The sequence below is a fragment of the Dacryopinax primogenitus genome (genome assembly GCF_000292625.1).
Source record: "Dacryopinax primogenitus strain DJM-731 SS1 chromosome Unknown DACRYscaffold_17, whole genome shotgun sequence".
Taxonomy (NCBI): domain Eukaryota; kingdom Fungi; phylum Basidiomycota; class Dacrymycetes; order Dacrymycetales; family Dacrymycetaceae; genus Dacryopinax; species Dacryopinax primogenitus.
In genome coordinates, this window is record NW_024467214.1 from 169657 (window position 1) to 192584 (window position 22928).

General features: G+C 51.3%; 9 protein-coding genes across 9 annotated transcripts; 3 read left to right on the forward strand and 6 right to left on the reverse strand.

The window, feature by feature from the left end:
• Positions 1-932: 932 nt before the first annotated feature.
• Positions 933-2892, reverse strand: DACRYDRAFT_24033 (cytochrome P450; the record flags this gene model as incomplete). The annotated part of the gene is made up of 8 exons (XM_040773514.1): positions 933-1351; positions 1403-1461; positions 1513-1741; positions 1790-1881; positions 1931-2306; positions 2361-2393; positions 2444-2496; positions 2562-2892. Coding segments are annotated over 8 exons (1564 nt in total), but the record flags the coding sequence as incomplete, so codon positions are not given.
• Positions 2893-3531: 639 nt separating this feature from the next.
• DACRYDRAFT_24034 (P-loop containing nucleoside triphosphate hydrolase protein) lies at positions 3532-7817 on the reverse strand (the record flags this gene model as incomplete). The annotated part of the gene is made up of 9 exons (XM_040773515.1): positions 7030-7817; positions 6973-6976; positions 6906-6909; positions 6674-6854; positions 6466-6623; positions 6105-6416; positions 5976-6050; positions 5214-5927; positions 3532-5162 (listed from the first exon to the last, which is right to left on the reverse strand). The coding sequence occupies exons 1-9, from the start codon at positions 7235-7237 to the stop codon at positions 3534-3536; spliced, it is 3285 nt and encodes a 1094-aa protein (XP_040625819.1). The 5' UTR covers positions 7238-7817.
• Positions 7818-8046: 229 nt separating this feature from the next.
• On the reverse strand, positions 8047-8981 carry DACRYDRAFT_24035 (UBC-like protein). Its single transcript, XM_040773516.1, has 6 exons — positions 8880-8981; positions 8577-8779; positions 8506-8524; positions 8370-8454; positions 8235-8312; positions 8047-8186 (listed from the first exon to the last, which is right to left on the reverse strand). Exons 1-6 carry the CDS (start codon positions 8947-8949, stop codon positions 8180-8182), a joined length of 462 nt encoding a protein of 153 aa, XP_040625820.1. The 5' UTR covers positions 8950-8981; the 3' UTR covers positions 8047-8179.
• A 248-nt stretch (positions 8982-9229) lies between these two features.
• DACRYDRAFT_96244 (MFS protein) lies at positions 9230-10992 on the reverse strand (the record flags this gene model as incomplete). Its single annotated transcript, XM_040777355.1, has 6 exons — positions 9230-9402; positions 9451-9537; positions 9585-9848; positions 9897-10332; positions 10383-10424; positions 10480-10992. The coding sequence occupies 6 exons, from the start codon at positions 10987-10989 to the stop codon at positions 9230-9232; spliced, it is 1512 nt and encodes a 503-aa protein (XP_040625821.1).
• A 1410-nt stretch (positions 10993-12402) lies between these two features.
• DACRYDRAFT_82749 (chromatin remodeling complex subunit) lies at positions 12403-15087 on the forward strand (the record flags this gene model as incomplete). The annotated part of the gene is made up of 9 exons (XM_040776589.1): positions 12403-12553; positions 12605-12913; positions 12963-13255; positions 13303-13425; positions 13478-13582; positions 13632-14069; positions 14117-14314; positions 14369-14704; positions 14757-15087. 9 exons carry the CDS (start codon positions 12403-12405, stop codon positions 15030-15032), a joined length of 2229 nt encoding a protein of 742 aa, XP_040625822.1. The 3' UTR covers positions 15033-15087.
• An 8-nt stretch (positions 15088-15095) lies between these two features.
• Positions 15096-16103, reverse strand: DACRYDRAFT_24036 (ras-domain-containing protein). Its single transcript, XM_040773517.1, has 5 exons — positions 16017-16103; positions 15805-15957; positions 15641-15749; positions 15381-15588; positions 15096-15326 (listed from the first exon to the last, which is right to left on the reverse strand). Exons 1-5 carry the CDS (start codon positions 16047-16049, stop codon positions 15203-15205), a joined length of 627 nt encoding a protein of 208 aa, XP_040625823.1. The 5' UTR covers positions 16050-16103; the 3' UTR covers positions 15096-15202.
• Positions 16104-16263: 160 nt separating this feature from the next.
• Positions 16264-16664, reverse strand: DACRYDRAFT_24037 (uncharacterized protein). The gene has a single exon (XM_040773518.1). The coding sequence runs from the start codon at positions 16648-16650 to the stop codon at positions 16474-16476; it is 177 nt and encodes a 58-aa protein (XP_040625824.1). The 5' UTR covers positions 16651-16664; the 3' UTR covers positions 16264-16473.
• Positions 16665-16718: 54 nt separating this feature from the next.
• DACRYDRAFT_118235 (cytochrome P450) lies at positions 16719-20686 on the forward strand (the record flags this gene model as incomplete). The annotated part of the gene is made up of 15 exons (XM_040770546.1): positions 16719-17024; positions 17082-17137; positions 17183-17215; positions 17265-17550; positions 17687-17784; positions 17836-17942; positions 18199-18251; positions 18313-18368; positions 18418-18450; positions 18499-18874; positions 18921-19018; positions 19067-19295; positions 19346-19404; positions 19469-20050; positions 20113-20686. The coding sequence occupies 14 exons, from the start codon at positions 16719-16721 to the stop codon at positions 19836-19838; spliced, it is 2160 nt and encodes a 719-aa protein (XP_040625825.1). The 3' UTR covers positions 19839-20050; positions 20113-20686.
• Positions 20687-20765: 79 nt separating this feature from the next.
• DACRYDRAFT_118236 (cytochrome P450) lies at positions 20766-22455 on the forward strand (the record flags this gene model as incomplete). The annotated part of the gene is made up of 8 exons (XM_040770547.1): positions 20766-20852; positions 20903-20961; positions 21010-21042; positions 21089-21464; positions 21514-21611; positions 21660-21894; positions 21943-22001; positions 22055-22455. 8 exons carry the CDS (start codon positions 20766-20768, stop codon positions 22422-22424), a joined length of 1317 nt encoding a protein of 438 aa, XP_040625826.1. The 3' UTR covers positions 22425-22455.
• Between the last annotated feature and the right edge of the window lie 473 nt (positions 22456-22928).

The window sequence follows — 22928 nt, forward strand, 5'->3', positions numbered from 1 at the left end:
GTCTGCCGTAGAGCCAGAGTTGCAGTCCAATACGTGGGCGGCCACCGCAACACTATTGAGGACGACAAAGGGTTGCCCCATCATCCACAGAGTGTAGATTTTCCCGTATTCTTTAGACCATTAGTCCAGCCTGTACCACATAAGTGTCGACGGAATTTGGAGTAGATTGCCGAGTATAGGTAAACCTGGGGGTCCTGGAGGTAGGTTTGAGGTATGCTTGCGATAAGTGTCGATCGCGGCATAGATACAAAGGGTGACAATGATCAAAACCCCTACCCAAGCTATAATCATGGCGATTTTAGCCGATATTGGCTGAGGAAATGTTACAAAGTGTTCAGCTTCAGGACGCAATGGATCATACGTATATGTACGGCACTTGGTGGGTATCACTGGCACTGGCGGGAGAACTCTCATTCGGACTTCTCCGGATCAATACCGAGCATGCGCTCAGGTTCAGAACTTGTACTTTCAATCAGGCATTTGCCGATCGCAGAGGACAGCACATTCCATGAGATGAGGATATGGTGACTGATAGTTTTGCGTCAAACGGGAAAGGAGCGGGCTGCCAGAACGAGTGCCACAGTGTGGGGATCGTGTCTTACGGTACACCGAGAAATCAGCCGAGAGATGTATAAATAGTCGAGTCTTGGAGAAGGCATTTGTTGTACCGAGGCAGAAGTATGGACGGTCAAATACCATGCTATACTTACGCACTAAACCGAGCGGGTACCCTGGTACCGAGCACATACGGAAACAAAAGCTCACCCAGAGCTCGGGATAAACTTCGAATGATTCGCGCAAACGATCCTGAGACGAAGGACAAGGAAAGAAGCCATGCCATCATTACACGAGCCAACTGCTGCCTGAGAATATCACGATACTAATGCATAGCATTTCGTTACGCGGAACAAGCGCGCGGTCAGTAAACAAAAGTGTGGTAATCCAGCTATGCTTTGCTCGTTACACCTTGTGTTGGGCATCATATTGATTCAACACCTCGACAAGTAGTCCCTCCAAGTCTTCTCGCCTCGGCTTTACCAGCACGCCAAAAGATCTCGGGCTTGCAACAAAGGAATGGTCCACAAAGTCGTTGACGTCGCATTTGATAGGCTGTCCGGCATCGTCAAGCGGCCACTCGAACGTGAAAGCCCACAACATGTAAGCGATCGCGATGAACATCCCATTGACTGCAAAGTCCTTTCCAGGACACACACGACGACCATGTCCGAACCCAAGAAGATCTAAGCGGGTATCCGGAGTCACCGGGAGTAGCTTTCCAGATTTATCCAAGAAACGGGTAGGATTGAATACTTCTGAGTTTGGATAGACCAATGGATCGCGGGTCTGACCCCTGCAGGATGAATGAGAGCCGTCAGCGACATGGAATTTGTCAGAAACAGACCATATATTGTCAAAGAACACAGTTCCTTTGGGTATCGTGTATTGCTGATACTGGAAGGTCTGCATCATTGTTCGTCACATTGTTTGGTCAGGGGTGAGCAGTGGCTTTACCTCAGAAGCCACGTGTGGTATACCCGGAGGTATACCGGGTCTCCATCTTACTGTCTCCTTGACAAGGGCGTCGATATAAGGAAGTTTGTCTCTGTCTTCGAATTTTGGAGGGTGCATGCCGCAGATCGCGTCGATGTTCGCCTGCGCAGCCCGCATAACTTCGGGATGATGCAACAGTGCCAACATGCAGACTCTCAGTGCTGTGGATGTAGTCTCTTGCCCTGCCATACTTCAGTGCGATGAGACGATCGAACATATTGACACGCGAATCACGAACTAGAGAGTGACTGTTGTCCACACAGCGTTATGCTTTGTGATGCCATATTTCTCGCGGTTCATATTGAAGTTTTGCACGATAGGCTCCCAATCCTGAAAACGGTCAGCAGATACCCCATTTATCAGGTTCCAGTACACTTGCCTCGGTGGGAGCGGCGGTGTCGAACAAACGATACCCTTCTTGAGTCATCTCGCGGAACCAAGTATCAGCCGCCCTTCTTAACCATTTCACGCGCTGTATGAGAGGCTCTAGGAAAGGGAGCATATCGACAATACTGTTCTGAGGTAACATGGCATGCATGACCTCCTTGTGCATTTTCTCAATGAGTCGGCTCGGATCTTCCTTCAAATGATTGAACCTCTCTCCGCCGTACAAAGATCTGAAGATGGAAGAGCCCGCAAACCTATGCGCGTGCACGTCGAATGCCTTGTCGGGATAACGCAAAAGTCCAAGAGTGAAATACGCTGCCTCATTTTCTTGCAGAAAGAGGAAACGAACTGTCGAGCGAATGTTCAGGCTATATGGGCAAATGAGTTTCTGGTCGGATACGTGGGTGGAAAGAGTAACCTACTTGGAATGAATCGCTCGTCGCTCCCCACGCCACCTGCAGAGTATGTCAGACTCGCCAACCTCATCCGCGTTATAAAGACAGACTCTATCGTGTGGTCCTGTAAGGAAACGAAGCTATCGCTCGTATAAAACATGCTCTATCAAGCAGTCATTCTTCATCTCCTGACAGAGAGAGGGGTAGTCGGCAAGGGAATTTCTCTACCTTAATGGTCTTGAATCTATCTGCTGTCGCGCCAGAATTGCGGTCCAATATATCTGCTGCCACCGCGACACTGTTGAGCACCACAAATGGTCGGCCCATCATCCATAGCGTGTATATAGGACCATATTGTTTGGACCAGTCGTCGAGTTTGTACCAGGTGAACTTCGAGGGCACCTGAAGCAGATTGCCAAGTAAAGGCAAACCTCGAGGGCCCGGGGGCAGGTTCGAGCCCTGCTTGCGATAAACATCGCGGACAGCATAGATACAAAGAAGCACAATGCCGAGCAGTATGACCCCCAGCATCAAGGCGAGCATCTGGGGTAGCATCATCGTCGCCAGCTGTGGTATTCAGTTGAGAGCTTTGACCGCTGTTTATGTATGCAACGTGAATAGGCAGAGGGTAAGAGCATCGATCACGATGTCACTTGTGCCCAGCTGGTTCTGCCATTTTGAGAAAAAGGTCGTCCTAGGCGGTCAGATGAAAGTTGAAGATTATGAAATGGTGATGCTGGATATAGCTTCGCGGAGAGCAAGTTGCCATACTGGAGCAGGGTCGACGTCCTTTGTCTACCGCCCCACGAAGAGATCAGAGGTAAGGAGAAGAATTGGCGCGACAGTATGTATGACGGAAACAAATTATTAACCCTTCTTGCACGATGTAATTCCAGGGGATACAAGCCGATAGGCTGAGACGAGTGTTCTCCACTTACCGGACGTGTTAGCATCAGCCATCTCGAGAAGTATGACCACAAATGGAGAGGCAGAACCATGGAGGATCACTATTGGACATTGAGAAAGTCTGGACTTCTTGCAGCAGAGGGTTCATTCGTATTGCCGCGCATGAAGTGTGCTCAGGAACACAAAAGTACCAATCAGCAGGCTTCTTATGCCAGCACATGCCAGCACAGTTGATAAGAAAGACGAGGCGCATCATGTGGCAGGATTACAAGTGTTGTATACATTCGTGGCGCTTCATTCAAACGTGCTAACATCGGCCTCAACTTGGTCAATCTCAAAGGAATCATCATCTGCCACAACGAAACTCCCAAGTTCATACTCGTTAGGCTCCGAATTCGGATCGGCCTCTGAGCTAGACATGGGGATATGTCGCTTTGGGCCACTCCAGGCTCCAAAAGGGCCTCGGCGAACCGGCCCATCCCGAAATCCTAGATTGGTTCGGCCAGGCGCTTGTGTCATCAGGCCTTGAAGGTAGATTCCGTGTTCCTCAGCCTTCGGAACAGCTTGTGTTGCGGGCGAATTCTTGATAAAACGCTGATCGCTTTCACTCCATTCCTCGTCGTTGTCGTCACTTTCGCCGTGATCGCTTCCTGAGAGATCGGCTTCCACATCAAAGAATGGGTTTGGCTTTGAATATAATCGTGACCGTGATGATTTCGAAGTCCTTTTCACCCTCACGGGAGAGGACGACGGGGCCGCTTCTTTATCCGGAAGGTTTGGGGGACATGTGTTCCGACCCTTGGCAAGACTACTGTTTCGCCGTATGAGGAAGGGAGAGTCGTCCGAGGTTAATTTATGCGCTGGAATGGGTGGTGGTCCCATGCCATGGCCGTACACGAGTGGTACGTCAGGGCTTGAATTTGCGGCCACATTTCGCGCAGGTGTGGAGACATCTAGATATGTTCTGGGCGCGACTGGCGAAAGCTGAATCGGGGACAGCTCCATTGTGAGTTTGTTAGCCGCTGCAGCAGAAGCATTTGGAGCAGAGCGGCCAGCGCCATCCTTGGTATTGGCGCTGTTTTCGTTCTCTGACTCAGATTCAAGCAGCCATCTGGAGTTCGCGGGTTCTTCCCGGAACGTCACCGCTCCATTGCCAGAAGGCTTCGGAGGCGGATGCCTGTTGGCGGGCTCTTCATCACTGGAAATCTCTACAATGTCGCAGGGTCTTGGGACGCGCACCCGTCGCGTAGGTGGTAGCAGATTGTCTAACCCTGCTTCGAGTTCTTGATCATCAGAATCATCCTGAAGTTCTCGGGCGAGGTCATCAAGTGTGGAGCTGCTTGAAACGCGTCGATCTGGAGCTCTGGACTTCCGTGCTCTGCTGATCTTTGACAATGCTGCTTTCCGGCTTTCTTCAGGCGGGGGCGAACTGTCAGGGGTGGGACTCAATCGACCACGGCTGATATCTGCATCGTCTTCATCATCCTCTAGATCCCGTTGAAGACCTTCAACAGTCAATCGATCTTCAGTATTCTTCGAGCCCTTGCGGACCAGTTTAGCAGCGGAAATAAATCCGGCGAATGCGCCATCCGGTATATTTCGATTCGGATCATCGTTTCGTTTACGCCGTTTTGCCGGACCCTTGTTACCATCGGTGACCAATCGCCTCTTCTTGCCGCCAGTGTCTTGACTGACAAAGGGATGAATCTCCATGTGTTGCTTTCGCACGATTGGCTTGGCATCGTCTGGAATGAGACGCTCGTCATCGTCGAACAATTCGAGCTGATCACCCCGAATGATGGTCTCCTGGACATTCGAGTAGTTCTCGTTGGCAGCGTCCCAATTTGTCTCCTCACGACCTTCCGCCATCAGCACGACGATCTTGCCACTCCGTTTACGACCGGTGCGACCAATACGTTGAAGCTTCAGACAGTTCAGTTGAGAGAATTAACCGTGAGTGTCAGGACGACTTACCATCTTGATTGAGCTCTTCTGCACGTCGTAACAAATGATGAGATCGACCTCTCCGATATCCAAACCTTCTTCTCCGATTGAAGTAGCAACGAGAACATTGAAATCTCCCTGCTTGAAGCGCCGGATTATCTCAATTTGGTCCTTCTGTGCCATGCCTCTGTCTCCACGTTTATCGCTGCTCTGGCCTACAAACTTGCTCGCTCGGATAATCGGTTGCTGTAGCTTCAAGGACTTCACAATTTCATCGACGCAATCGCGGTACTGGCAGAAGACCATGACGCGGGTGCTGTCTGCCCCATCATCAGGCGCAGCAAAGTGCTCCAGCGCAACCGCAACGAGCTTGTCCATCTTTGGATGACCAACTGGTCCTCCACCGGTAACCCGTTCATTTCTGTAGTTCTCGATTTCGGTAATGAGATCACGAAACTTCGGGTCATTGGACAACTTGTTGCCGCCTTCTTTCGTTGTCAACTTTTTCCCTGCCGCATCGAGCAGTGTGTTGTAAGCCATTTCGACGCTCTCCTCGCATAGATACGCCATGGCGAATGTCAGCTTGTGGAGTCGCATGAGCAACGCCGCAGCCCAAGGAAAGTCTCTTCCTTGCGGCTTTCGTCGCAGTTCGTCGATCCATTTCTTGCAGCTATACGGGTGGATGTCTGCGACCTTGACATAGTCCGGGAAGATATCCTTGCCACGCAGGGGCTTGACGGTGTTCTGGCAGATGTTCAGTCGATACAACAGCATCATCAAACAAAAGTGTACCTCCATCAACGCAAGAAGCCTCTCCTTGATGCCATTGATAGATGCACCCATCTGAACAACACATTTCTCCATAGTCTAAGACTAGGAAATCAACATCTGTTTGGATTGTGACCCAAGCGCTGCGTGCACCTTTTCATGGATGTATTGCTTCAGATCCAAGCTCCTCTCATCCCTAATCTCGATATGCCCAACATGCAAACTATCAATGATATCCTGAACGGTTTTCGGTTTTGAGCCAGGTGTCGCTGTTAAAGCCAATATCCGGAAATGGGGGTTCTTCGCCATCATGAAGCGCACAACGGTCGCATACGCATAATTGCCCGTCGCCTTGTGGGCTTCATCCACCACAAGAAGGATGATATCTCTCGGGTCTACCACTTCGCGTAGCAGATCGTTCTGCAGAGTTTGAGGTGTCATGTACACGATGCGCTTGCTTGCCCACTATGGCGGGGTCAGTATGAAGGAGGGGTGATGCCTGGAGGAGGCGCACATGTCGTTGCCGTGTCGCTTGAGGTGTCTCTCCCGTCATCTCAATGGCGTCTTCGACTGGAATGCCACAGGTTTCATGGCATGCCTTGATCTGCTGGCTAACGAGGGGCTTTGTAGGAGCAACGAACACCACTTTGCCGTCGGGGAACCATCGATAATCTACAGGCAGGAATCAGCATACATTTTTATGCACAGAAATGCGAGCTCACAGTTAAGCATAAGTACACCAGCGATGAACGTCTTTCCCAATCCGGTAGGCAACGCGACAAGCGTGTTCTTGAAGAGCGCTGCTTGGACAATGTTATACTGGTAGTCCCGGATGGGCTTGTTGATCGGATAGATCCATTCGCGAACCGCAATAGGATCGGTGACAAGTTTCATTGGTGGTGGCTAAATATTCCATCAGCACTCTTTGTGGTGCAGGAGGCCTGAGGTACTTACTGGTCTAAAGATAATAGATTCCACAATCACGTTAGTTCAACTAGTGCAGCTAGCGAATCCTACTCACCCCGCTGTACATCCTATGAGCCATCAACGCTGACGAATGAGGAAGCCCAAGACTCACAAGAGACAACCGATGTGGGGAACTGCTCCCACTCGAGATCTTCCTCTTCCTCTTCCTCCTCCCCGGTCTCCTCGTCCTCTCTTCTCCTCCTCTTCTTTCGTTTGACTCTTCCCTTGTTTTTATTTCCCGTCGCAGCGAACTGGGTCCTGTCCCACTGTTTTGTCCTTTGATTCGGCCGTCCAAACGGCCCTGCTCGCGATGGGGCCATTGCGCCTCCTCGGTCTCCTGGTCCTCGGACGAGATCGCTGGATGTACGAGGCGGTGTGCGTGCTAGCGTACCATACAGAGTTGTTTGATACTTCGAGGAGGAAGTGGAGCCGGTGCGCGTGTAGATGTCCTCGATGTGTGTCAGAGAGGCGAGGGCCGCAGGGTCAAGGTCGAGCGAAAGATCGTACGGATCTGAAGATGGGGGGTTTGCTACCGAACGCGCTGAATTTGGACGTGAACTGTTTGATGGCTTCACAGGGGCTGATAGTGCGCCGCTTGCATTCGATGACAAACCGAACTTTGACGGACCAGAGACCGAGCGCGTAGCAACCCCCCCGACCTTGCTCGACTGTGCAGGAGCAGCGAAAAGACTGAATCCATCATGCTTAGCCGGAACGGTTGCAGATCGAGGCTTTGATGCCTCCTTCTCGATTGCGTCTATTTGCTGGAAAAAGGAGGCGTCATACTCGTCGAATTCGTCGAATTCGTCAGACATGGCAGTTGGAGACGCGCGCACGTCTGTTGACCGTTCGTTTGATAAAGCCTCCAGTTATACCCAAACGTCGAAATGGATTGCAAAGATATCCTGGATGTAATCAAGAAGGGTATAGGAGATGCATGATGAGAGGCGTGATGAGAGGGAATTGAGAAGGCGCGTCGCAATGAAGCATGGGAGATCACGTGAGGCGCGCCCTATTTCAATGACTCAATGCCCTTTGTGGATTTTAAAAGGGAGACAAAAGCGATCAGATGATGAAACCCCTGTTACTTTTGATTTTCATGGCTTGCAGATAGGAGATAGTTCGTGATGATCATTTCAATGTTGCAACACCAGATCAATCCACAATCAATACATATTCGGACATGTCCCGCACAGTTTCTATTCGCACAGCACCCATTGCACATCCTTACAATCATGATTACATCCTTGGGGTATCTTGACTCATACGCTGCAGGAATCATGAGCAAAGTCCTCGCAAGGAAGTGCATACACATACGTATCGTCATCGTAATGGAACCTCGTGTTCTTAGGATTTCGAGGTGCATGGGAAACATATTTGTCATTATCCGGAGGTCTTTGGTCATCATCGGTCAACGAAAACGTGTATAAGACAGCTGCAAGGCGGGCGTACCGTTGCTTGCTTGTGCAGGAGGCGAGCATGGACTGGAGTGTGAGACAGACGGAGACTACAGACAGAACAGGAGACCATTCGGGTCCTTCATCACATCATTCAGTATCAACCCCTTGTCTGATCTGGCAGCACACACCTAATATCGATGCACAGATCTATAGGGAGATCAGCATCTGCAAGAACCAGGAAGTAAGATAGATGACGCACATGCCCATTACTATACACATGTGGATGTACCGGTGCTGTCCACTTGTCATCTGCCACAAAGGTGACTGCGGGGCTGTCGATCGGGTAGTTGTGTGGGAATTCGAAGCGTAGACAGAACTTCTCCCCTTCGTAAAGAGTGTTGCCAAGCACCTCGACGGAGAGCAGCCACTCGCTGAGGTCATCCGCGCGGACAATTGTGATGCCTAGTACATTACTTCAATCGGATGACCGTTATATGCCCAGAACATGAATACAAGGCACATCGCACTTTACACGTTCGGGCCGTAGAAGACGGGCGCTTACCTGTAGGCAACCCATGGGTCTGCATCTCCCTCAGCTCCTTATTCAGACGCTTCGTCAGAATAGTCGCCATTCCGCTCCACGTCGACACTTGTCAAATTGAACAGCTTTGTATCGGCTTGCTAGGAAAAAGATAGACGAGAGCAAAGGTGTGAAATCTCTCTCGCAGGCGTGGAAACACAATCACGCGCTGGCCTCATGCCAAGCCTCCGGTACACAGCCACTGATAATTGTCTCAAGGGGATGACCGCCAGGTTAAATAATGGACAGCATTTCTAGTTTTCGTCCACAACCAAGGTTTCTCATGAATAGAGCCGCGAATATCAATACACGATGCATCATCCTTCCAACTACTAATTCGTCTTGAAATGGAGGGGTCCGGCCCACTGCCTCATCCTCTTGCCAAAAATCTGCAGTACAATGATGATGAGGAAGACGGCGGCGCAAATACCGGCCTGGGTGCCGAAGCTGACTTCTGTACCCGTGCTTTGTGCCCACTGCACCTGACCATAGGAGATTGCGAAGCCTGTCAGATGCGGTCAGTTTTATCGATGGGCGGATATGGAGAACACACCTCCTGTAGTCCTCGCTGCGTTTATCCACGCGGCGATCTCTCCACTCGCCTCGGTATATGAATCGAGGCCGTATGCATTGAGTGCCACTGCGAGAGTTGTCAGACGGATTAGGCAATATGCGAACAATTCGTACCTGTGGCTATCATGATCCCAAATACGTACAGTCCCCAACAGACCGACGTGATCATGAAATGGAGTCCGCGCTCGAGGCAAAATCCCAGTCCTATGAGACCGCCGATCATGAAGGGCTCCGCGATGTAGATCGCAATCAATCGTGCTTCCGGCTCGAAGTGGCCGTTGTGGCGTTTCATATATATGTTCGCGATGAAGTCGTGTAGCCAGTGACCGACCAGTTCGCCGAGGATAGCGGCCACGATAGGGGTAAAATAGAAGAACCCTATTGGTTTCTATCAGATATACATCGCCAAGTGAGAAGGCGACATACCGATCTGCTTTGGTCCGAAGTTGTACAGCGGGGTGACGAAGATCGCGAGGGTAGTGTTGATACCGACAACCCAAGCGAATGTGAACAGGTAGTAGATTACGCAGAGGAACACGGTAGGGCGTGTGAGCACCTTGATGGGCCGCCAACATGCCTCGGCAAACGTGTTTCCAATCAGGTTGGTGCGCATTTGTTCCACACCGATGAGTCGCATGAGCCGCGAGGTGCGAGGCGGTTGCTTAGACAGGGGAATGTGCCGATTGTAGTATGTCTCGTCGGCGAAGAGAATGACCATGATCAGTGCAAATCCCGTCATGGCCGTGAACACCCAGAAGGGGATCTCCCATGAAACGGTGTTGATGATGAAAGCAGCGATGAGGGGACCGAAGTACGGCGACAATATGATGAACGAGGACCAGATGTTGATCTTCCTCGCATGCTAATTTGGGTAATCAGTAAGTTGCTGGGACGTGGGAAGTATTCAGGTACCTCGTGGAAGAAGAAGAGATCCTTGAGGAACATCAAGCCTCCCTATATCACATGATTATCAACACCTGTACAGTGTTGCTGCAGTAAGAACACGCACCCCTTGTGCGACAGTCGAGAAGAACCCATTAAGAATGCGAGCGGCCATGAACTCGTTGAATGTGTTGCTGCCAGCGCACCATGCCGCGGTCCAGAAGGCCATGACGAGGAACCAGAAGAGAGTAGGAAGGCGGCCAAAGTAGGCACCGAAGATTGTTACGAACACACCGCCGGCGCCGAGCATGAACACATTCCCGACCTGCGAGTGGTTGACCTCGTCCTGGGTCATGCCCCAGATCGCGCTCTGGGGCAGGAGCGTAACCGCGCCCGTGGCGGAGCCGTAGTCGGGTAGGAACGCCGCCCAGGAGATGATGAAGAGGAGTAAGTTTTTGCGGGACTGGGACCAGTTGAGCGGATCCTTGGGATCGTCTGAAGGCTGCGGAATAAGGATTGTTACACCGTCTGTGGCAGTCTTGAGCGCCTTGCCGCCGGCGTGCTCCGTGCGGTACACATTTGCGTCCAGCACGTATCCCTCCCGCTCGCCCATCTGGTCCAAATCTACATCGTCCATATCATCGGCTGACGGAGGTGTCTCAATCCGGGCGATCTCATTCTCGACCTTCTCGGTATCCATAATAGTAGACAAAACGAGGTGTAGAAGCCAAAGGGAGAGGTAGGAGAGGAGCAGAGAAGGGGATGGTGGGGAGAAGGCAAAGCTTGTGACATCGGAGTGACTTTATGAGCGACTGGGCCTAAGATCGCCCGCCTGAATCTTCCAGGTGTGTCCGACAATTGTGTCGCAGACCTGCTCAAGGAATGTGTTTCCCTTTACCACTGCTCACCTCGCGCCTGCCCCAGCCCCGATAGGCCAATTCAATGCTCCATCAGGACCCATCCATATGCCACCTTATCTGGTGTACATTTCCGATGTTGTCGGTGACAGCCCGGAAACCGCATGGTCGGGACCAGTAATATCGCGCAGAAATTCGACGACGGCGGACCTGAGCGGCCTGGAGAAACGAAGCTTCAGTGCGTCCGCGACAGAAGCCTGTGTGTCTGTTGGGCTTTGCCGATGGGGTCCAAATTCTTGATGTTAAACGCCCACAACGTCGCCCAGATGTACGCGCATTCCGCGGCGGTGACATCGGTCTTGTCCGGCACTTTGCTTTACAATGAATGAACGCCATGGTGCAATTTCTTGAGAACCGCGCGCATGACCAAGACGAGGCGGCCATCGTGGTAACTTGAGCGGGCTGATTGTTCACGCACTTGGAATGTGAAGAAGGTCACGAAGCGAGGAAGCTGGATCTCGGGAAAATACGTTCACGCGCTGTCATCTTGGGGGAGTTTAGGGGGAACGTTGACAGCATCCCAGCCTCGTCGGATGGACTTGGCACATACTTCAGAGATGGCAACTTCGCCTCTCTCTCTCAAGCCAAGTCGCTAGGGGTACTGCGAGACTGCGGATGCCTTGTCATCTCAGAGTAGTATGTGTATTGAATACTGCCTCCAAAGATAGGTTATGTATTGTAAGCTGGCAGGATTTCCATTTCGATAGGTTGTCGATAGGGTTTGCTCAATTCTCCATACTTGTATTAATGTTGTCAAGGTTACCGTCAAACCTATGATCGCGCTTTCGGTACATGAGGCTCTGCTCGAGTCTCCGGTGGTCACTCATTTCATGGTATTGACATTGGCATCAGACATTGCTGCTCTCATCTCAGAGATGGACACAGGCTTCTTCGCGAATGCTCAATCTCTTTGTACTCGATACTTCTTGAGTCGGAATAGTGTTCAGAAGTGGTAGACATACTTACATCCAGCTTTTATCTTTCCGGAGTAAAGCTCTTCGGCTCCGGCGACATCAGGGACGCAATTTCACTCAAGCGCTGGCGGTGTGTTCACCAACTTTTGGGCTCTCCTCACTCTCTGCACTGTCCAAATGCCAGTCGCTGTTCCCCCCTACACAGCGATGGACGTGGATATGACAGATGCTGGCGCTTCTGGCAGCGCTTCCCCGTTCGAACCTCCTGTCATCCCTCTCTCTGTACCACCTAGCACACCCTACATCCCCGTCCTGACCAACTATCGCGAGGTGTACTACCCCGACCGCGTCCCAATAGTAATCGATAATGGTACGTATATGATCTAAGCTCTGTTGGGATTTTTATTGATAACGTGGATAGGCGCAACCAACTTCCGTGCTGGCTTCGGGACCGACAAGGACCCGTACATCGTCGTAGACAACCTGATGTCCAAATACCGGGATCGCAAGACCAATACCCCAGTATTGCTATTTGGTAATGAACTGGTGGACGATGCTACGACACGTAGCAATGCGAAATCTCCGTTTGATGGAGATATATGCGTCAATCCAGAAGGCATGGAGACCGCGTTCGACTGGACATTCATCAAGCTGGGCATTGATGACGAGAAGGTGGACCATACAGTATTGATGACGGAGCGAATAGCATCTCCATTGGCTTCTCGTGCTTGTATGTCATTGTGTCACCCTCTATCATACACTGCTGACATGTGAACAAGTCATCTCCGAGCTCCTGTTCGAAGCGTACGACGTCCCCTCCGTCCTCTACGGCCCAGATGGTTACTTCTCGATGTATGCCAACGCCCCTCCCTCATCCTCATCCATGGACGGCGTTGTGGTAAGTTTCAACACGCAATCGACGTCCATGTGGCCCGTGCTGGGCGGAGAGGCGCAGATGAACCAAGCGAAGCGGATACCTTTTGGTGGCACCCAGGCGATCGACCTTCTGCTCAAGTTTGTCCAGCTCAAGTATCCCAGCTTCCCCACTCGGGTCACCTCGGCTCAAGCGGCCGTAAGGTCGTTCTCCTGTATCGTGTGCGCTTACTAACATTTGAACAGTGGATATTCCAGACATGCTGCGAGTTCACCCCTGGAAGTCTGATCGAGAAAGTCCGCGAGTTGACCGATCCACTTAAGCTCAAGCAGATCACGAAGATAGTACAATTTCCTTTTGTGGCTGTAGTGAGTCCGAGCGGCAGCTACTGCGAGTATGAAACTGATCTGCGTTCTGCAGGCCGTACAACAGCTCACGGAAGAAGAATTGGAACGACAGGCTGAGAAGCGACGAGAGGCAGGGAGACGGCTGCAGGAGACAAGCGCTCGTATACGACTCGAAAAGGTGCGCATGGCTATCAGCTTACAGGGAAGCGGCTAAACTATATCATTAGCTTGTGGAGAAAGAGAACAATCTAGAGTATTATACCAACCTACGGGACTGGCGGAACAGGGAAAAGCGCTCGTCTTGGCTGGCGCGACTCGAGGACCACGGGTTTGAGACTGAGGCCGAGTTCGAATCGACCATCCGTAAGCTGGAGACATCCATTACCGCTGCAAGACGAAAAGAAGCTGGGCTGGAAGAACCACCGGCAGAAGAAGCGATACCAACGTTCCCTCTTCTTGATCGACCAGATGCAGACCTTACAGAAGAGGAGTTGAAGGAGAAGCGCAAGCAGAGGCTGATGAAAGCTGGGTATGATGCGAGGATGCGGGCAAGAGCGGAGAAGGAGAGAGAGGGAGAGCGGAAGAGGCAAGCAGAGAAGGAGGAAGAGGAGGAGAGGGAGCGGGATTTGAAAGGTTGGAGTGATAAACTCAAGCGAGAGCACGAGGTGTATCGTATTTGTTAGTTGATGTCAGCGGGCTAACGCTTTTGTAGGCGGTGATGGACAAGATCAAGGACCGCAAACGAAAACAGGCTGCGCTCTCCGACCGGAAGAGCATGGCTGCGCAGCAGAGGATGAGGAGTATCGCGAATCTAGCAGCGGACACGCCGACGGGGAACAAGAGGAGGAAGCGGAATCAGGAGGATATGTTCGGTGCGGACGACGAGGACTGGGCTATCTATCGCAAAGTTGTGCGTATGGCTCCATGCTGGTGCTAGTGCAGAACATTAAACGCTGGACCATAGCATGGTGCGGAAGAAGACGATGATGAGGAAGAGGACTTCGCTCGGCTGGAATCGATTGAGAACAAGCTTCTGGCATACGACCCAGGGTTCGACATCTCCCTCACGTTCGCTGCTCGTGAGAGTCAGCGTTCAGCGCTGCTCAACGCCTTCCGGCCTATACCTGCGGAGAATAACGTCGCGGCATCCTATCAGCTTTGGCTGAATACCGAGCGCATACGCGTGCCAGAGACGTGGTTTAACCCGAGCATTGCTGGCGTGGACTGTGCTGGAGTGGGTGAAGTCCTCACGGGAATCCTGAGGAGTTTTGGAGAGGCGGAGCGGGACAGGCTCATACAGGTGTGTCTCTATGTGTCCCCTCTTCGTGGAAAGACTCCTGATTAGCGCCAAGAACATACATGTAACCGGGGGCCCATCACAGCTACCCGGACTACCGGAGCGGCTGCACTACGAACTGGCGCAGTCATTGCCCTTCGGCGCACGTCTCGCAATTCGCCCTGCAAAAGACGCCCGATTGGATGCCTGGCGAGGTATGGCGCAGTTCTCGAGGACTGAAGGACTTCAAGAGTGTCTCACCACACGAGAGATGTACAATGAGTGGGGCGCGGAGAGGATGAAGGCGTGGAGAGGAGGGAACTGGACTGGTGCTGTCGGCATCGACGATTGATATCTGTAACTTAGCATACCTGACCGGGGCGTTGATGGACCCAGCGTCATTGTGTAATTCAACGCTTTGTAACCGTATATTCCTCGGCTGTACAAGGCATTAAGGACGAAGAGAAAACAAGGATTAGAGGTGGTATACAGGAAATAACGCAAACGACGATGACATGATGTCTAGCAGCAACCGCTTGACTGGTCGGTGTTCGGCTGGCCGACCTTGACGGATCCTGTTGCTGCTTGTCCAGGAGCAGCTGCTCCCTGATCGGGAAGTGTATCAAGCAGCCGTGCCTTGATGTCCCTGTCCGCATATATGAGATTCGATTTCAAGTACGTTAGTTGGAGGTTGACGTACCTAGCAAGGCTGAAGAAGGCCTCCTCTACGTTGATGTTCTGCTTCGCCGACGTCTCGAGGAAACGCACTCCCAGCTCGTCGGCTAGCTCTTGACCCTGCTGTGTGCTCACCGCACGTTTGTCGTCCCAGTCACACTTGTTGCCAATCAAGATCTTGTTTACACCTTCGGATGCGTGCTGCTCGACATTTGAGAACCACGTGCGGATGTCTGCGTTCTACAGTCAGGCACGGCGTGGAAACTATGGTGGACGATGGCTCACTGTTGAACGACCGCTCGTCCGTTACATCGTAGACAAGTAGAATTCCCATCGCTCCGCGGTAATATGCAACTGTGATGGTCCTGAAGCGCTCTTGTCCGGCTGTGTCCCACTGTGAAACATCGGGGGTCAGGGAAATAGAAAATGATGGCTGTAAGTGCACGCACAATCTGAAGCTTGATCCGCTTTCCATCAAGCTCAATGGTACGTATTTTGAAGTCAATTCCAATAGTTGTGATGAATGAAGGTGTCCAAGCATCGTCGCAGAACCGCAGCAGCAAGCATGACTTGCCGACACCAGAGTCGCCGATGAGCAGGAGCTACAGCCAAGCCACTCAATGTCAGTCGTTACGCGCATACAATATGGCCTAATCCTGACCTTGATGAGGAAGTCGTAATGCGGGTTCACCATTGTTGTCTAGTGAGAGAATAGAGTAGTCAAAAAGGAGGCTGAAGGGGTGGTGGACGCTGCCTGAGGTGACGAGCTGGTCGCCTGTCAGCCTGCAGTGCCGTGTTCCGCCCCGCCACGGAGGCAATCCGACGGCCCGTACGGTGTCGAGATCCACTGCGCAAACGGCGGCGTCCGCCCAGTTTGAACTCGAACCATGACCTGCACTGGCTAACTCATCCTAGTCTTTATTTCTCTCGATGCTCGAGTGAGCCTCATGGAATATCTCTTTGCACGCTGTCCTTCATGTATGCATGACAGCCCGTCTCCAACTAGCGTGGATCACGTGTCAATGTCATCCTCCATCATCCTATGCGTCCAATCCGAACATCAATAACACAAAGTTTGCTGAATCTTGTGCTGTGGCGCAGCATATCCCGTCACAGTGCTATCCAGCAGAGCGGACCGTGCCAGCGCACTGCGTTAGTGTCGGAAAAACGCTATCCCCACGATTCTTGACTTCTTGCCGTGTGGACACATGCCTCGAATATTGAATAGTGGGGAAGGCAACCATGGTTCTGCTAATCTTTGGCTTGCGGGGTTGTCTTCTTTCATCCAGCGCCATAAAACAATGGCCAGGTGCTCTATCCATCTCTGAAATCCCAAACCCCTTTGGTAGCCAACAACCTCAGTATGTTGTACTCTGGGCTCATTCTTGTCGTTGCTCTTGTCTTTGCCGTTGGAATCAGAGATGCGTACCGCAAGCGTATCTCTCAGCTTCTACCTGGCCCCCCTGGGCTTCCCATTCTGGGTAACCTCTTGCAGCTGCCCTCTCAGTTTCTATACCGGAAACTCACCAGCTGGTCCGAACAATATGGCCCCTTCTATACGTTTTGGATGATGAACCAGCCGTTCGTCGTTGTTGGCAACACCGAAATTGCAGCGGATTTACTTGATCGAATGTCTGCTATGACCAGTAACAGGCCGCGAATGATCAAGGTAGGGACGTGATTCCGTTCCGTCCAACTAGCACTCTGACATGCAGTATCTCATCAGGCACGAGAGTTTTATATGAGGGATATGGCGGTTGTCCTACAAGATCGCTCCCATGTGTGAGTATTCCCTCCGATATAGAGACATTCATTGATCAAATATAGATGGCGCGCTCAGCGCCGTGCGATGCATGCAAAGTTTGTAGTTCATTCCGTCGTGGTGCATGTCTTGCTCACATGCTTCCAGTATCAACGTCAAGACGGCTTCGCGGTTCAATTCTATGCAATCACACGATGCAGCCTATCTAGCCCTCGGACTGTTACAGCATCTCGAGACCCCGCTTTACGAGGACACTCATAGATTCGCCTCATCCATCATATTTTGCTCTCTTTATGGCGGCAACGCAATACCCCTGGATGGTCCTGATCCCAGCAAGGAAGCGGAAGAGTTAACGGACCAAGGATTGCACGTCACAATACCCCAGCACAGCGTTGTCGATACTATGCCATTTCTCGAGCCTCTCATAAAAAGAGTAAAATAGCTCAGAAGACCAGCTGATAAATAGTTCGCCCTGCTAGAGACAGAAGGGACGCGACTGTATGATACTGCTTTGTCGACTGATCTAAGCTTGAATGCTACGAGAGTTTTCCCACGCTCACTATGTCTAGAATTGGGACGCCACCACGATTGTTCAGGATCTTCAACAAAACAACGAGAAATATGAGCTCGAGCGATCCCAGGCAATGTGGATGACTATGATCATGTTGTGCGTTCTATTCGACAAATCATAGCGTTCGTGAAGATGACCGGACATTAGCATGGCTGGGCAAGAAACAACCAACACGGCTCTCCGCGCATTCACTCTTGCTATGAGAATCCGTGATGACAACTACACTTATGGCAGGAAGAGACGTGTTTCGCCATGTGCGTACTGTCAATATGTGGGAGAGACAATACATTGCGAAGAATCTGATGATCACGCCGGCGTCAGTCAACTCTGGATGCGGGTGACGACGCAAGTACCACCGGCCAGCGAATTTGCCTACCCATGGAGAAGCCTCGTTTTTCACCATCGTGGACCCTCGTTCGAAGCAAGAAGGACCGAGAAAGTCAAGAGCTCCACCATGCGGGAGTAGGATTCTCCATACTCCGTATGTCAGTACAGCTGAAACTGCCAAAGGGGTTAAGATAGCCATGTCGGCTGTGACAAGTGACAGGCCGCGGATGATTAAGGTATGCAAGCGCCTTTTCATTCCCCGCCCTGCGGTGGTCCTAATTATCACATATTCCCTAGGCACGGGAGTTCTATACGAAGGACATGTCACTTGTGCTACAAGATCGCTCGCCCAAGTGGGTGTTTGTTCTTGTTCGCCGTGGAAACAGATGCTGACAGACGCAGGTGGCGGGCGCAACGCCGGGCCATACATGCGAAGTTCGTCCATGATCCAATCAAGAGCATGTTGTACTCACGCACTACCAGCATAAACATCAGAGCCACTTCCCGATTCAACCCTATGCAAACGCATGATGCAGCATACCTCACACTTGGATTGTTACAGCATCCTGAGAAGCCATTTCACGAGCATGCCCACAGGTTTGCTGCGTCTATCATCTTTGGCTCTCTATATGGAGGCAGGGAAATTCCAATTGATGGTCCAGATCCCAGCCAGACAGTCGAAGAGCTGACGGATCGAGGCTTGCACTTTTCAATGCCACAACATAGCCTTGTCGATGCTTTGCCATTCTTGAAACCTCTTATCATGCGAGTGAAATGGTTCAGACGCCCGGCTGACATATGGTTTGCTGATTCTGTGAGAGAAGCCACCCTTTTGTACGACAGCGCAAAGGCCACCGATGTGATCTGTTCACCCTTCATTCCGAGATCGAGCTCATTATGATCAGAATTGGGACGCTACAACAATTGTTCACGATCTCCGACTGAACAACGAGAAATATGAGCTCGAAAAAGCTCAGGGGATATGGATGACTATGGTTCTATTGTGCGTCCTATTCAAGACTTGACAACACAAGATTTGACGAAACGTCAGCATGGCCGGGCAAGAAACAACCAACACCGTCCTTCGCGTATTCACTCTTGCTATGCTTCACCATCCGGATGTCGTTCAAGCGGCCCAGCGGCAGCTTGACGCCGTATGCGGGGGTCGTGTGCCAGGCTTCGAGGACCGGGACAATCTCCCTTATATACAAGCAATCGTAAAGGAAGCCCTCCGGTGGAGACCTGCTGTGCCCCTGAGCGTCCCACACAGGGCAACAGAGGTAAGATACACACCAATTAGGAAATAAATTTGCTGAAATCGTTCACTGAGGATTTTGAATATCGAGGGTATATTGTCCCGAAAGGGACGATTATATTGGACAATCTCTGGTGAGTATTGATTGAACGGGCTGCACATAAGCCCTGGGCTCCACATGGCTTATGTCTGGGGTAGGGGCCAAACTCAGGATCCTATGGTCTATGCTGAGCCAGAGACATTCAAGCCAGCTCGGTTTCTCGATAGCTCCGGCAATCTACGTCCGGTAACTCCAGATACACGTCTCGACCAGCTCGGTTTCGGACACGGGCGACGCGCTTGCGCAGGGCGGAACTTCGCTTTCAACAGCCTCTTCATTGCTTGCGCATATATGCTGTGGGCGTTTGATTTCAAATGGCCACTTGACAAGAATGGGAACGAAATCATTTGTGGTGTACACGACCTGGAGGACAAGGGGATCGTCATTACACCCAAGCCTTTCGGCGTCGTCCTCAAGCCCAGGAAGGACGGACTCGAGAACCGCCTTCTGGCTGCACTAGGCCAATAATGACGATCTCGTATCGGTGTGAGAACCTCCATTACGTATATCTGTCTATATCAGTCGAAAAAAGGGAAGCGAATCATGAGAAATATGTCAGACTTCCAGCGGCGCGCAAGATCGGCCAAATTTTTGCACCATGCGTCCGTAAACCCGCGATGTCAGCGTCAGCCAGCCCTTTGCACCGCTATGCTTTTCATCCTTGGTCGTCATCGTTCCGGGTGTGTCCTCATCAAATCTGACAACAATATCTGATGAGGTGCTGCTGTTGTTGAGACAACAGAGTCAGCTTTTAGGACGAAGAGCAGCAGAACCGGAAGCTCCGTCCGATCCATGCCGGAAGAGTCTTGGGATTACTCGGTGACAGAGCGACGAACCAATTATTTCCATTGAAAAATGGTTGTTCGATGGTGATGTACATCGTTGCCCATCTATCTGAATATTGACTGTTCAGGACTAACATGGGCCGCGGAAATGAGACATTCTTGCTGGCAATCGAGGTCGCGCAGGGTTCACCCGGAAGGCTGCCCGGATTCCTGGATAGGCTGTCAAACCCCAGAACAACGGGGCTTCTTCTGCGGAATGTCTCTAACCTTATGCGGTGATCATAGGTGAACTCTCTGCGGGGCGTACACTCCACCGCGCAATCTGCCACGTGCGTTTGTCTTGAAGACTTAAAAGGCGCTATATTGGCGTCTATCACACACAACTTGGTGTCATGTCTTACTGGTACATTCTGTTACCCGGTTTTGTCTTGGTCGTAGCAATTCTTCGGGATCTGTACATCAAATGCTCATCCCCTCTTCCACCTGGCCCACCCGGCTTGCCTTTGCTTGGTAACGCTCTGCAGCTGCCGCAGCAAGGTTTACATCACGTGCTTGATGAATGGGCCAGCAATACGGTCCAATATTTACCATCTGGGTCCTGGGTCGACCGATGGTTGTATTGGGAGACGTTGCAACCATAGGAAATATTCTTGATCGAAAGTCAGGAATAACAGGTGACAGACCACCCTTCATCAAGGTATGTTCACAAGCGAAGCGCTTCGACGCCTATGGCTGAGATTCATAAAGCAGCCCAATTCTATTTTCGAGGGCGGTTCGTTGGCTTCGACAATCTCGATCTCTCGCAAGTACTTCCTTCAAACGCAGACACTGAGAACTCATTGAGATTTTCTAAGATGGCGAGCAAAACGTCGCGCAATACATGTCAAGTCGGTAACACCCTTTTGATTGGGGCATGAGCTGATCCCTTGGCAGTCTCAACGTCCACGCAACTGCACGATTCAATCCTATGCAGGAGCATGAGGCGGCTAGTCTTGCCTTGGGTTTCCTGATACATCCAGAAATCTCGTTGGTGCAACATACGCACCGATTCTCCGCATCAGTTATCTTTCGCTGCTTGTACGGTGGTGACCCGATCCCCTTCAAAGGTGTGGATCGTAGCAAGCGGCTATCAGAGCTCACCGAAGTAATTGGCCGGGCGGTGCAGCCGCAGCAGAGTGTGGTAGACATATTGCCTTTCCTCAAACCAGTGATCTGGAATGTAAAGTGGTTGAGGAAACAAGCCGATGACTGGTTTGACGAGGTAGAGGTAGAGGCCAACCACTTGTGGGATTCCGCTGTGCCCTCAGATGTGCGTGTTATACCGGCATTGTTGTTCACTTGTGTATTGATGATGTTAGAACTGGGATGCGATAACGTCTGTGCACGACTTGAACCTACATATGGGCAAGTATGGTCTCCCTAAACCCCAGGCAGTGTGGAATACTTTGAGTTTGTTGTACGTGTCGGTGTTGTGCGGCAAGTGAAATATTGACGCTCTCAGAAGTTTGGCAGGACAGGAAACGACGGACGCGACATTGCAGGTGTTTGTTCTGGCTATGCTTCACCATCCTCAAGAAGCCCGAAAAGCTCAAGAGCAACTGGATGCTGTTTGCGGAGACCGACCACCCACATTCGACGACAGAGACAACTTGCGATCTATCGTAGCGATTATGAAAGAGACGTTGCGATGGAGGACGATCTCTCCGTTGGGGCTCCCACACAGAGCATCTCAGGTGAGGGTATGTATGGAAAACGAAGGCTATCGTCTTGAATGTGTTGATATGCAGGAATTCGAATATCGAGGCTACTTCATCCCCAAGGGCACGATATTACTTAGTAATATTTGGTCGGTTATGCACTGTTCGTGCCGGATAATAACTCACTTGACTTCCTCCCTAGGGGAGAGACGCATGACTCTGCTGTCTATACCGATCCGGACACGTTCGACCCGTCTCGCTTCCTGACGTCGTCTGGAGCATTGGCGCCCACCAAGCCAGACACACGAGAAGATCAGCATCCATTTGGTCACGGCCGGCGGATCTGCCCAGGACGAGACTTTGCAAATAACAGCTTGTTTATCGCCTTTGCTTGGATGTTGTGGGCATTCAATTTTGAATGGCCGCGCGACGAAGAAGGAAGGGATATCGTTTGCGGCGTGGACGAGTTTGTGGATAAAGGGACTGTGACCGGGCCGAGGGAATTCGGAGTGGTTTTCAGGGCAAGGAAAGCCAAGCTCAAAGAGACATTGGAGGCAGCTGTCAGGCTCTGATATTTGGGTGGTGCACTTAGATGGTGTGAGGAAGGAAGCCGGCATTTGCAGGGACTTGCACGATGGATTGGATAGAAAAGATGCCACTTTTGTCCACTGCTATGAAGACAGATAGATGATAATCAGCATTCAGGGTTAGCTAGTGACGTAACGATACCCCTCTCGCGAAGAGCAACATGGTTTCTCCAGCATCCATCCCAATCCTGAACACTCGGGAAAACTTGGGGCCGATAACGCCCAATACAGCGGAGTCTGGTAAGGTAAGCCTGATGAATAGCTCACACATGCCCGCCCCACACCAGTAGTTAGAGTTGCCGAGGTCCCCGCATTTTTTTCCAAGTTCCTGAAAGTACCATCAAGAACCAAACCTGATTTGGGGTTACCACGAGGGAGAGAAGAAAATCAACGCGTTCGTTTGCGGTGAGCATCATGTCGCCTGACTGCTCGACGGTTCTTGGCGCCCATCGTTGGACTGTTCTACTGCGGTTGGAGAACTGATTAATA